General features: G+C 32.3%; 1 protein-coding gene across 2 annotated transcripts; it reads left to right on the forward strand.

Annotated features, from left to right (window-relative positions):
* The first annotated feature begins 2695 nt into the window (after positions 1 to 2695).
* Positions 2696 to 6633, forward strand: LOC114367928 (pyruvate dehydrogenase (acetyl-transferring) kinase, mitochondrial-like). Of its 2 annotated transcripts, XM_028325190.1 has the most exons (7): positions 2696 to 2870; positions 3107 to 3388; positions 4538 to 4796; positions 4884 to 5064; positions 5283 to 5430; positions 5544 to 5757; positions 6318 to 6633. In XM_028325190.1, the coding sequence occupies exons 2-7, from the start codon at positions 3140 to 3142 to the stop codon at positions 6374 to 6376; spliced, it is 1110 nt and encodes a 369-aa protein (XP_028180991.1). In that variant the 5' UTR covers positions 2696 to 2870; positions 3107 to 3139; the 3' UTR covers positions 6377 to 6633. The 2 variants fall into 2 exon arrangements, with proteins under 2 accessions (XP_028180991.1, XP_028180990.1); XM_028325189.1 differs by lacking the exon at positions 2696 to 2870 and having other exon boundaries at positions 2877 to 3388.
* The last annotated feature ends 7302 nt before the right edge of the window (positions 6634 to 13935 follow it).

Consider the following 13935-nt stretch of genomic DNA (forward strand, 5'->3'; position numbering starts at 1 on the left):
ATTAGGACGCGTATTCCTTAGCTTTACACTATATATTCATTGAAGCATGCATGGGATGTGTTGCATATAGGGTGTAATTATCCCCGAAGTACGCTGTAATGAACCGAGAGTATTTGTTTTTGTTTTTTTTTCCTGATACAATACTTTAAAAGTATGGGCTAATGTAAAAATCTATTTGAAACCTACTTTATAATAAAACCTTTAAAATAAGTCTACAAACCTACTACTTACTAGCTAGACTAATTAATAAACCTTTGTGATACGGCATATAAATTCGCGGATCACACTCATATACTTGTGGGCGTGATGCAGCAGTTTATAAATACGTGGATCTCACCCGTATTAATTGACCCATTCCGGAAAGGAAAATAAATAAATAAACATAGAAAAGTTTTGGTATTATTCCTTATGGAAAAAATTTTAAACTGTGAATTTAAACTGAATTAAGGATTTTTTTCCCGAATAAACTGAATTTAAGGTCCCAACATAGAAAAGGATTGTTATTAATAATAATTTATTATTATTATTATTAACTTGTATCCATTCATCAATTTAGATATACTTTATCATATTAATTATTAATTATTTTCAAAAGGGATTAGTTTCTATACACTTTTCATCTAATTAATTATCTTTCATCTATAGAAAAAAGTTTCTATACAGTATTCACGTGCATAATAATTAAGTTCGGGTAATAGTAAATTTAGTTCATGTAGTTTATATTTACTGAATTTTATTTTTGTGTTATGAAAATTATCTATTTAGTTCATAAATGTCAAATCTTACAATAATTTGGTTCAAACATTAAAATCTGTTTGTTCCTTTTAATTTATGTGACAAAACAAGTATATAATACCTATAGATTAAATCGTCATTAAAATTAAAAAGTATAAAACACCAAAAAAACACTTTCTTAGAAGTTTTTTTTTTTCCACTTTGAAAGCCAATCCCACCCACCAGATCATATTTCCCTCTTCTTTCCTTGTTGCCGCAACGCACATCATTCCCAACACTGATTGTGCTTTCTTTGGTGGCCACTTGCAAGAACGGGGAGATTTGCCATGCGACTTCATCCCCACCATTATTTGGAAACTTGGGTATGTTATGTGTAACTAACAACACTTTTATGTTCTATGGATGCTCGTTTTAACTTTGTGGACTACTTGCATATTATCTTATTTCATGAATGATTATGCTCATGAGTGCATGTTATGACTTCTTTGGTATAGTAGTTTGTCGGTTAGTAATATTTGTTATGAATCAATTTGTAAAGTTTATATGTTTTGGTGAAAAATTTTTAGAAGAAAAATTGATTTGTACGTAACTGTTATGTTTATTGTTTCGAAAATTAATATATTAAAAAATGACAATTTAATTCAAAATGACGTGAAAAATCATTATGTACATATGTAATTGTCATGTGAATGAGTATAGGCTTGATATAAGAGTTGAACCAAATTGTTGTGACATTTGATAATTGCAAACCAAATAGATATTTTTTCATAATATAAGAACAAAATTGTCCACGAGTGTGAATTACAAAAACTAAATTGACTATTTATCCAATTAAGTTGCGTGAAATAAGTAAAAAAGAAAATTAAGTTCCGTGTATTCTCTATACAGTGTTTTATTTAAAAAATACAAAATTATAAACAGATATCAAGGTAACTCTGAATAACTGGATTCTGCGCTTCAATTGATGCAAATTATGCCGTTTTATTCATGTGAAGTTGATGTGTTCCTTTGCTAAAAATGTTGAAAACATCTCCTTTGTAAATTCTCTGAGCAAGTAATTATACAGCTTATACAAAAAAAAAAAAAAACCTATAGCACTCACCATGGAGGCATGGTCCACATGTCCACCAAATCTCTAGATAAGTGCCAAAATGCAATAATATCTAGAAACCACAATGACCATAAAAAAAACACATGAACAATGATCCCTTCTGAATAAATGAAATCAATGATTAATCATTTAGTTTATTTGTTTAAATTGGTAATGCTTAACGATAACCTTAAACCTTTGTTTAGGGTAGCTAATATATAGAGAAAAGAAGAAAATATTAAAATAAAATAAGAAGTTTTTTTTTTCATTGTATATATATTATATCTCAACAATAATAGGGTTATATTTATATTATAAAATGCCATACTTGTGCTTTCTGCTAACAATAACTTAAGTTAAAATTATAATAGAAATATATATTCCACAATAAAAAAGTAACCATTATTTCACTTCAAAAATCCAATTCAATATCCCAAATATACTTTTAATTATAGTAAAATTCCTTGCTCTTGTTAAATATAACAACTCAATGATGCGTGCATTATAACACTTTCTTTTTTATCTCTTGTTACAAAAAAAACTCAATGATGCATGATTGAGGTAAGCTTATCTTATCTTATGGTATAATAAATACAATCGCAAGAAATGGAAGGAAGGTTAAGTTTAAGAAACCACACAAGAAACCACGTGAATATGTTCGGAATCATATGGGGGAAAAAATGAATGAAGTATTAATATATTTGATTAATGAATAGTATTGAATATGATGAAAGCAAGAGAAGAAAAGTGGGACCAAAACCATAGCATGGACATGCGGCCACATTTGAATTTCCCGAATCAAGGGGTTATCTAAACACGTGTCATAAACATAGCCCCCAATCAAAATCAGCATTGGTAGGTCTCAAAATTCTCATTCCATTTCCTCAATTTCTCAAAATCATCAATCAATCAATAAAAATAACAATTAACCACACGACTCACGACCCAGTAACCGGGTTCTGCAAATTTCGCCACTTGCAGATGAAAAGTTCCAAACTTTCCACTCCAATCCCCGGTTAAATCCTAACCCCTTGTTCCTTTCACTGTAAGCATTCCTCAATTTGACAATTTTCTCCTCTCTCCACAAAATGATGTGTGTGCCACTTTCTCTCTCCTCAATTGGGGTGTGAAAGTTTCCACCTTTTTCTTTCTTTCTTTCTTTCTTTCTTTCTTTCTTTCTTTCCATTATCTATGTTAGTTTTGCATTGTTTGTTGTTTGGCTTGCAATCTTGTTGCATGCTGGTGTTGGTGTTGGTGTCCCAATTCACTCTCAAATTTCAGGGTTCTTAGAACTACTAGGACCTTGCCACCACCATGGCTGCCAAAAAGGCATGTGAGACATTCTCAAAGTCATTGATTGAGGAAGTGAATAGATGGGGTTGCTTGAAGCAGACAGGGGTGAGTCTCAGGTACATGATGGAATTCGGGTCCAAACCCACTAACAAGAATTTGCTGATCTCTGCCCAGTTTCTTCACAAGGAACTTGCCATCAGAATTGCCAGAAGGGCCGTTGAACTTGAGAATCTTCCCTATGGTTTGTCTCAAAAACCTGCTGTTCTGAAGGTACACTTTTTTTACACTACAGTGCAGAATTGTGGGTGGTTTTTAAGTGTGCCAAATCACGGCATGTCAAGTACTAAGAAATTTACAATAACTAAGACACTTCTTTTTATCTGTAGGAATCAAATATAAGTACTAAGAAATTTACAATAACTCAAACACCATTTCAAAAAAATGAGTTAGAGCCTGCTAGTAATCTAATGTGTGCTTGATTTTGTTTTCTTTTCTTTTGGGGATACGATTATTTGATCTTTATCCGTTTTTTGGGGAAGAGAGCTTTTTTTGGATGTGTCTTACAGTGTTTTGGTGTTATGTTTGTTTGTTTTTCTTTGTTGCAGCAATCTTGAGTGTAAATTAAGATTTAAGAAATTGACTAACTTTTTTATAAAAGCTATCCTTTTGTAATAAAATATAATTTGTGATTAGCATTACCAAGATAATGTTGATTCCTGTCTAAGGTGGATGTCCAGTGTGTCATATTTGCGGATAATCTTGCCGTGTCAAACTATCTTTTGCAGTTGGCTTGGCATATAAGCACGTGAAGTTCTTTTTGGTTTCGACGTCTGATTTTTTTTTTTTTATATTTGTTTAATTGAAATTCTGTAAACAAAAGACTTAACCTATTTGGTGGAGGTTAGGAGTGTTTTATAATTCGCACAGTGGACTCACAATGTGAGCAATGCTATACTGAAATTATGTTCAGAAGAATGAGAATGGAATCTCTAATTCTAACAAATTGTTCAGAAATTCAAATATATTTTCAAGAACCAACTAAATGAAAAATTTAAGGTTTTAGGTTGATTGGCTGTTGATTTATGCTTTATAATCAAATATTGAACATTTTATCTCCCAGTTGGCTACAAAAGGTCTATGGTTTAGTCACTATATTATGGCAGCATTAATTCTAATACTTCTGTTACAGAAACATGCTTTGATTTAACTACCAAATTGAAAAACATTGTCGGATTTTAAATTCAATGATTCTTTACAGTGGCTGCTATTAACTTATCATAGCTCCTTTGGGTTGAGCTTTGTTTTCGAGCATGATAATTTTAGTTTATGATGCTGTTGGAGTGGTGCGGGTTTTGATGCATGCTTTATGGTAATGTTAGCAACATTATTGATCTTCGTGCTACATTTTTATGATTCTAGGTTAGGGATTGGTATGTGGATTCTTTCCGTGATGTCAGAGCCTTCCCTGACATCAAGAATGTGAATGATGAAAGAGAGTTCACTGAAATGATTAAGGCCATCAAAGTGAGGCACAACAATGTGGTACCCACAATGGCCATGGGAGTTCAGCAATTGAAGAAAGGTATGGATCCAAAGATTGTTTATGAAGATCTTGTTGAGATTCATCAGTTCCTTGACCGCTTCTACATGTCAAGAATTGGAATCCGTATGCTTATCGGTTAGTTCTGAAAACACTGCTTGCCTTTCAAGAATTGGAATCCGTATGCTTATCCGTATAGTGAAGTTCTTTTTTTGTGGGATTTAGGGCAGCATGTTGAGTTGCACAATCCCAATCCTCCTCCCCACGTCGTGGGTTACATACACACGAAAATGTCTCCTGTGGAGGTGGCGAGGAATGCCAGTGAAGATGCACGTTCTATATGTTGTCGTGAATATGGAAGTGCCCCTGATGTCCATATTTATGGAGATCCTAATTTTACTTTTCCGTGAGTTATATAATTCTTATGGCTCCATGTTTTGTTGTCATTCATTTTTCATTACTATTACATGCATATGCCTGGCTCCTTGCTTTTTTTTTTTCCTTTTCTTTTCACAACCTTCCATCTTATTTTCCATGCCCCAAATGGTTATCTCATAGGATTATTATAGTTCAGAAATTGTTTGCATTCTGTTTCTATATATAATGTATGTACGCTTGCATCAGGTATGTTCCAGCTCACTTGCATCTTATGGTATTTGAGTTGGTTAAGAACTCACTGCGTGCTGTACAAGAGCGTTTTATGAATTCCGATAAAGTTGCACCTCCCATTAGAATAATAGTTGCTGATGGAATAGAGGATGTTACCATAAAGGTACTTGGTTAAATTTATAGTGCAATTGTTAATTTGAGTTACCTTTTTTCTGCTTTTTTCAGTGCTATTGTCAAGATGCTTTAAAAGCAGTTGTGCTTTAAATGGCATTGCAGGTCTCAGATGAGGGAGGTGGAATTGCAAGAAGTGGTTTGCCTAAAATTTTTACATATCTATATAGTACTGCCAGAAACCCATTGGATGAGCATTCGGATCTTGGAATAGGTGATAATGTGACAATGGCTGGATATGGATATGGTCTTCCTATTAGTCGTCTATATGCTCGGTATTTTGGAGGTGATCTTCAAATAATCTCTATGGAAGGATATGGTGAGTAGGCTATTACCTGTTTTCCCCTTCATTTATAATATTTTTCTGATAGATACACTTCCACCTTTTGTAATTCTATCTACTTTAGCACTTAAAAGAGTTACAACTCTTTGTATCTTCTCCATTTAGAATATAGGAGTTTTGAGATATGAGACCTAATTGCACTTGATATGATGAAACTGTATCAACCTTATTTTCTGGTTACATGTCTTTGAGATCCATTTGAACTTCTACAATAATAATTATTGCTTTCATTGAAGTATCAAGTGAATATTATTATTTTCTCCCATGTGTAAGTTAGACATTACTCATTACACATTAGAGCTTTGTAAGCTCATACTTTCTGGGGTGGTTTTTCGGATTTTCTAAAGCCTGCTGAGCACTTCAATACCCCAAACTTGAAGAGTTGATTTGTATATATAGATATCTAATTACATTTTATAGTGTTGGTTTGTTGTTCTTTTTTTTTTTTATACTGCTCCTCTTTACAATATACTTTTGCTTGCTTCAAAGTCAACAATAAAGCTTTCTGATGCAGTCATGGGTTTGTTTATTCACAGGCACTGATGCATATCTCCATTTGTCTCGTTTGGGAGATTCACAAGAACCTTTGCCTTGAAAGTACTTTTCAGTCAGTTACCGTAAGTAACTCAGTAACATTGTGCTAGGGAAAACACCATTGCTAGCATAAAAAACAAAAAGTACTATTTGCTGTCAATTTTTTACATTCTAATAATTTGACAGATTTCCTGTAAATATGTGGTACAAAAGATTGTGCATGGTGATGACCCCCCTTCTTTGCCTTCAGATCCAGCTTTGGGAATTTGTTCTTTTTATCTTCTGAAAAAAAAAATGAATATGCCCTTTTATCCTAAAGTATTGATGCGTATGGGGGCAGGTTAAAGATGGAGATATTCCACATGATTTTAAAATAAATAAGGTCATGCTACTGTGCCTTAGCATGTGCCCCTTATTGAGTAGGGGAACATTTTTGTGTGGTTCAACAGCAATCCAAATAAATTGCATCTAGATCCCTCGAATGCAGGACCAATTCGTCACTATAACTTGTCTTCTTCCATTTGCAATTTGGGCTAACATGGTCACGATTCTAACATTAGTAGAGTTATTTATTACTATGATAGCATTTGACTGTAAAAATGGCTTTGCCAACCAAATTTATCTTAAGCAATCAATGCCTCATTGTTTAAAATTCTTGATGCAAATGGAAAAATTGTGTTTTCTGCACTTTTTTAACAGAACACCCGGTAAAGTGGAAGTGTATACACCAACCAAAGTAGTATAAGAGAAGAAAATAATATGGAGTATTTTTAATGCTTAACTTTTATAGAAGTTTTTGCACCTATTTTTTTTTTTCTCTTCGAAAACTGAAGTGCATAAGTGATTTTAATTTATAGGAGAAATTTAATTCGTTTTGCTTTTTTTTTTTTGCTCATATAAGTATTTATAGAGAAATTTATCCAAATAAGATATAAGTAAACCATATATTACTACAAATAATAACGAGTAAATCTATTTTAATTTAAAACTGTAAATATTAGTCACTTTAGTAATGGGTTTTCACTTCTTTGCATCCCTGGTGGAACTTTGTTTAAGGTTATTGACAAACAACGTAAAGCTTGTCAAGGTCCCAGACATAAACTATTCACAACAGATTATGTGTACTAATGTCAGGTTGTTATCCGAAAGTACTGCAGATGAATATCTTAAGTGCAATGGTATAAAGAAGTTAGTACAGAAGTGCTTGATTAGGTTTGATACTTGAATATTAGTATTATATGACAAGTCTTCTGAATTGGTGGATACCATGATTTGGAGAAATATTAACATCGTGTCTCTTTAAGAAACTAAATGGGTTGGAGAATAAGTTAAGGAGCTAGACTTATAGGATTTACACTTTATTACACAGAGAAAGTTAGAGGAAAGAACATAGTGGGTATTGTTGTGGACAAGAATCAGAAGGAGAATGTGGTGGTTGTAAAAAGGATTGACGGCATGATCTTAATTATCTTTAAAATTAGTCTATGAGATACCATCAATATGATCAATGCGTATGCACCGCAAGTAGGATTAAAAGATATTTTTTAAAGAAAAATTAGAGGGATTGGTCCGAGGCTTTCCACGAGAATTAAAGATTATCATTGGCGGTGATCTAAATGGACAAGTTGGTAATGGGATAAGGCAATATACGAGAGCTAATCGTGGTTTTGGTTTTGGATCGCTAATCTATTCTTAATTTCTCAATAAGAGTGGAACTTCTAAGAGTGAAACCTCTAGGTTGCGAATTGATTTCCTTTTGGTAGGGAAGTTTGATAGAAGAGCTTGTAAGAATTGCAAAATGATTCCAAGAACGAGTTTTACTATACAACATAGAGTGTTGATCCTTGATGTTCGTTTTAAGAGTTGTAAATATAAAGGTTGACAAATTACAAACTCAAGAAGCATGTGGTGATAACTTAAAGAGTGATAAACATTTGACTTTTAAGAAATTATTAGAGCAAGGTAATCGGAAATCACAATTTAGTGATAACTAGTTATTTGGGATGAAATGTATAAGAAAGTTAAGAAACTTAAACTTGCTAAAACAATCTTGAATGAATTAAAAAAGTTTTTGGATCATGAGATAAGAAATCTTAGAGGCGTAGTGACAAGGTGCTAGAAATGGTAAGAAACAAAAGAGTGTTCTAAGGTCTTACATGAGTGCAATAACTTGGAAAATTGGGCAAGGTATTGAAAGACTATAAATGAGACAAGGAAAGTTGTGAGTGATACATGATCTAAAACTTTTGAGGAGTATTATAGAAATTTTAGAACAAAAGAATGGAGAGTATATGATTAGGACTTCTTATCTTTGTTGAGTTTCATTCTTTTGAAAATCTTCAAGTATTGTGGAGAACTCACAACATCAGTACTTTCAAACATTGATGTAGGTCTTTTAATTAACTTGTAAAAGTTGTTGCATTTTTTATTATTCACTAAATATTGCTACAATGCAACTTCTAATGATCTATTAGTTATGTGTAGTGTAACACCCTAAGGGGGTATTGGTATTCTATTTATATTTATAACATCAAAGAACATAATAATCACCTATCATATATATTATAAATGTAAATAGAATAATATAACCCATAGTGTGTTACGCTACACATGAAACTATGAGGATCTTAAGCCACCATCAACAAGCATTACATTGAGTAGAATTTTTGGCAGGATGATGCACACTCACTCCCCCACCCAGCCCTCCACTTAAGCCTAGGAGCACCATTGAGAGGATTGAGTATCTCTATAAGGATATGATTCTGAAGATGGATGCTAACCATAGAGCTCAGATGTTGCTATTTGAGCATCTCAAAGGCATTATTGCCAATGTGCACCTAGATATCAATTCCCATCTCAGGAGGAGATTGGGGCTATTGTTGATTGGTCCATTCTCCCTAGATACTAGGGATATGAGGGCCAAAGGGGTGGTACAACAACCAATGAGGATGCTTCTTAAGGTGAGGAGACTAGAGCTGGGGACATTACCATTGAGGAGGCCAGAAAAGATGATGGGAGTTGGGACAGATGGAGCCGCTAATGACATGACACCTCTTGCTATTGGTGTTGAGGAGCTTTAACCTATGAAGGAGGAGAATGCTGCTAAACGATGCTACTTCACTCATCCTCCTACTCATTTAAAATTATGCTATTTTGTAACAATTTATGTTGTTTTGATATTTTGATGGTGTCTGTAGATTTTGGATAATGATTTTCATGTTAGGTGTGTGTTTTTATATTCTGGTTATGCTTTTTATAGTTGTTGATTTTATAATTTTAGTCTGATGTTGTTTAGTTTTTCTTTTGTCTTGCAACTTGCTATGGCGAGCAGTAATTCCGCCATTGCGATGAAACACCTTACATTAACTATTGTAAAAGTATTTCCCTGCCACAACGAACAATGTTGTCTCTACAATGAGATTTTCATCCAGAAAACAATACAAATATGCCAAATCACCATGGCGAAACTGCTTTCCGCCATAATGAAACTAAAATGATGGAAAATAAAATAAATTTTTTCTAGTGTCTTTGCTTGGTGTGAAATGATGATGATTTGATAAATTGTGATAATTCTATAGGGATTTGTGCATGATGTGCATACTTGGATGAAATTCATATGATTGGTGCTTTTGGATTCGATTGATTGTGTGACACTTCTTGATGAGATTCATGAAAGCATGCTCATACCTTGTGAGGTATGAACTTACATAGTGAGTAATGAAGTCACCATTGATTGTGTTTACCATTGATTTTGTTTAATTCCTATATGACCATAGTTCCCCACATGGCATGAAAGTAATAATGAAATTTGTTTATTTCTTTTATTTAAGTTACTTAGCCAAAAAGCCAACAAAAAACAGCATTGCAAATTTAGCCGTTGATTCAATTTTGTGCCCAAAATAAAAATATATGATTTCTTTCTTAACCTATCAATGCAAGCCAAATAAGCAAAACAATAGTTTTCCTCATCCTAATATTACGAGAGCAATTTTTCTTGAGATAAAGTTTTGATAGTTAGTGAAAAATGATCTTTCATGTGTGTTATAACTTGGCTTGTATTTTTAGGTGGAAATAAACTTGTTTATGGATCTCTGAGAGTTGGAATCACTCCATTTTCATTTTTATAGAATATCTTGTGAATTTCAAAAGATGATATTAATGATGAATATGAATATATGTTGATAATTATATTTTAAATTGTGAGAGATAGATTGGATTTGAAGCTTGTGTGTTTGATGTAAAATCTTGGGAAAATTTTCACTTGTCTATCCATGTATTAGGAGGACTCCTGCCAATTTATAGATTCAACAAACAAGACTCTCATTTTTAAGAATTTCCCCAACCTAGACTACTCAAACGAGTTCATAGCTTAGTTTAGCTATTTATCTTATGTTGTAAAGAATATTTTGATTTCTAATCTGATGACATGAATTCATATACTTGTTTATGTTGTAATATATCCCTTACTTTTCATTTGGTTCTATCAGGTTATACAAAGATTATGTATGTATGACCTACCAACATGCATTATTTTAATGTTCGACCATGGCAATCTATTTTATGTTCATAATAGATTCTACTATCGAATTACTTAACTTCTAAAGTATTTCTTTATACTACTTTCACGTAAACCTCCACAAGCTTATTGTAACTTAATTGTAGTCTAGGGTTTGAGGAAGGGGGGAAGGGAGAAGGGGAATGAACGAGAATTTGTGTAGGTGAGAGAAGGGGTTCTTCTTTAGTCTCCAATCCATCTCATCTTAATAGTGTCTAGATAAAAATGATAGTGAAATATGGCCCAAGCATCATACAATAAACCCTACAAAGGATAGTTGTAGTCCTATATGGTGGATGTTACCCTTCAGGTAACTGTTTGTTTAGCCTTCTACGGGAGAGTTGGATGTTCCTTTGAGGAACTTGGCCTTAGCCCTATATGGGAGTGTAACGTTCCTTTAATGAACTTATTCTTGGCACTATAAGGGGGAGTTGCGTATTCTTTTATGGATTTTGCCCTAAGTCTTCTAGGGAGAGTTGTACCATTCCTACATGGAATGTATCCCCACCCATATAGCAAAATAGTTTTTTCTCCTATAGAACTAAGGTATCCCATACCTAAGTATTCAACTAGTAAGATAATAGTAATGTCTTATACACATAGTAATTAAAAAAATTGGTTCTTTGGAGCAAAAATGACTATGGTAATTGACTTGTTGATATCGTTATTAAATGGGTGACCAATGTCGCTGAAGACATTATTATGCATCTTCAAATGTGTTGGATATTCAATCTCAACCATGGTATGATTGAGAATGCATTGTTACAATATGCTAAGACTCACTCATAATTTCAAAACAAAAAAATAATGATGAAGAGAGTTAATAATTAGTAAACATAATAGGTGGAATGTTACAATGCGAGTGAAAGTGATGACAACAACTAAAGTTATAATACGTATTATAGGAATGTTAAAAACTAATACTAACAAATAATGCTAAGTTTTTGAGCAACAATTGCATTATTAAATGTTAGAGCAATATATACAAAATGCAAATAATAAATAAAACTCACTTGATGAATACTATATGTTTACATTTATTCTTTTTTTAGAGAGGGAGAAGACATAGAAAGAAAATTTGTGGGTTTAGACCAAGATATATATGAGATTTGTAAGAAAGGAAAAGTCGTAGAGATTGAAAATGTTCATTTCTTAATAAAAAGCAAAATAGGAAAGGTTTGCATTAGAAACCACAACTAAGGTATTTTTTGAGTTGCAGATATGTTACAAATTTATTATGGGATATGCAAGCACATTGAAAAAATTAAAATGAAGTGAATGAGTTGGTCACTAAAAGAGGGGTTGAGTAGTGACCCACATCTTGACTTGGACTTTCTTATACAAACAAAACTTGCTTATGATTGTTTCTTCTTCAGCTATTGCTTGGAAGTTAGAAGTTTGGTTATGAGTAAGGGTTTCCTTCTCAATCACTTGGATAAAACAAATAATCTAATTAAAAATCTCCAAGTTTAAAACAATTAAATCCTGATTCTGAAAACTGATTTTGAAAATAACATATTTTGGTTTTGGTGTGTAAAGCAAATACTATTTTTTTAAGGATTATTATTTTTTTGTTAAAACCTTTTAATCAAAGATCATAGTTATACTTTTAAAAGAATGAGGTGTTTAAAAACTTAATATGAATATGCAACAATAGTAAAAGTATAAGACCTTTGTATTACAATAGGTTAGGAACTAGTGACTTTTCTATGTAGTACAAATTATCTAATACAATTCATATGATGGGCAAGTTAGTTTGCACATCTGATAAGCATTGGTGTATATAATTCTTATATCCACCATCTTACCTATTTCATGGTACAATGAATGCTCAATAATGTAATCATGTTTAACTATAATCTTCATATTTGTTTTGCTTGCATAATCAAGTTTAATTAAACAATGTTTTTAAAATTGAAGATTTTACTCGAGTGATTTTAGCTTTTCAATATTTTAAATTTTTTAAACTCCCTTGAAAATTTCATGTCTTGCGCTTTGACTAAAGCTTACTTAGGCTTGAAAAATGATGCAAATTGAATCACATTAACCTTTTCTCAAAGGAAAAAAAGTAGATATGGATTAAGATAAAAATTACATTAACAATATTGACCATTTATATCTCTCTCGCTGCTTCGCTTTCTAAATTTCCCCCTTCTCCATCTCGAGTGTTCTCTCTCGAACCCTCCATATTCCTCCATTATAGATACCAACCATCAAAATTATTGAAATTATAATCTTGCATTACAGGAAAAAATGACTTTTAACATAAATCCAAAAATACACATGGGTTAACCCAGGTCATGTGTTCTTTTTGCTAAAACCTTTGTTCGCCACATCTCTTGATGAGTACGTTGACAAGGTAATACTTTCACTTTCATGATGCTTACAACTCATCACATATTCTTTCATTTTTCTAACTTCTTTATGTGGTAAATATTAAATGTTTTAAATATTTTCAAAACTTTAAATCCTCCTATTCATTTTTATACTTTCTTTATGATAAATATTAAATGATTAAAATATTTTCAAAAAATTAAATACTTTTGCTTTTTGCTTTAATTATTTTTTAAAGAGTACACAGATTTCAAGAAAATTTATAAGATGACATAATGATCACCACTTAATTCACTTCCCTAAGGAATCATCTCGTTGCTTCACTTTCTTACTTTTCCCTTGTTTATCTCTCACTTCCTCTCTCATATCCTTCATTTCCATACCAACTCTCAAACTTGTTGAAATATGTGTTGCATTACTAACATTGGATGGTCTTAACATAGATCTTAGAGGTTTGGAATTTGCATATTCCTTTTCTCTTGACCCCAAATTCTACATGGGTCAATGCAAGCCCTATCCCCTTTCAACCAAACCTTTATTCACCCCTAATTTGATGAGTACATTTTGTGGTTACCCTTCCACTTTCATCATTCTTTCAACTAGACTCATTTTTCTTCCATTTTTAAACTATCTTAATTATATGATAACTATTAAATGCTTTAATAAATATTCTCAAAACAATAAGTTCTCCTTTCATTTTTCTTCTTTCTTTATATGATAACCATTAAATA

Source organism: Glycine soja, chromosome 9 (assembly GCF_004193775.1).
Source record: "Glycine soja cultivar W05 chromosome 9, ASM419377v2, whole genome shotgun sequence".
Taxonomy (NCBI): Eukaryota; Viridiplantae; Streptophyta; class Magnoliopsida; order Fabales; family Fabaceae; genus Glycine; species Glycine soja.

Coding starts and splice junctions, on each gene's coding strand:
- LOC114367928 (XM_028325190.1), top strand. CDS start 3,140: ATGGCTGCCAAAAAGGCATGTGAGACATTCTCAAAGTCATTGATTGAG. Junction 3,389..4,537: donor AAAAACCTGCTGTTCTGAAG/GTACACTTTTTT, acceptor TTATGATTCTAG/GTTAGGGATTGGTATGTGGA. Junction 5,065..5,282: donor GATCCTAATTTTACTTTTCC/GTGAGTTATATA, acceptor CGCTTGCATCAG/GTATGTTCCAGCTCACTTGC.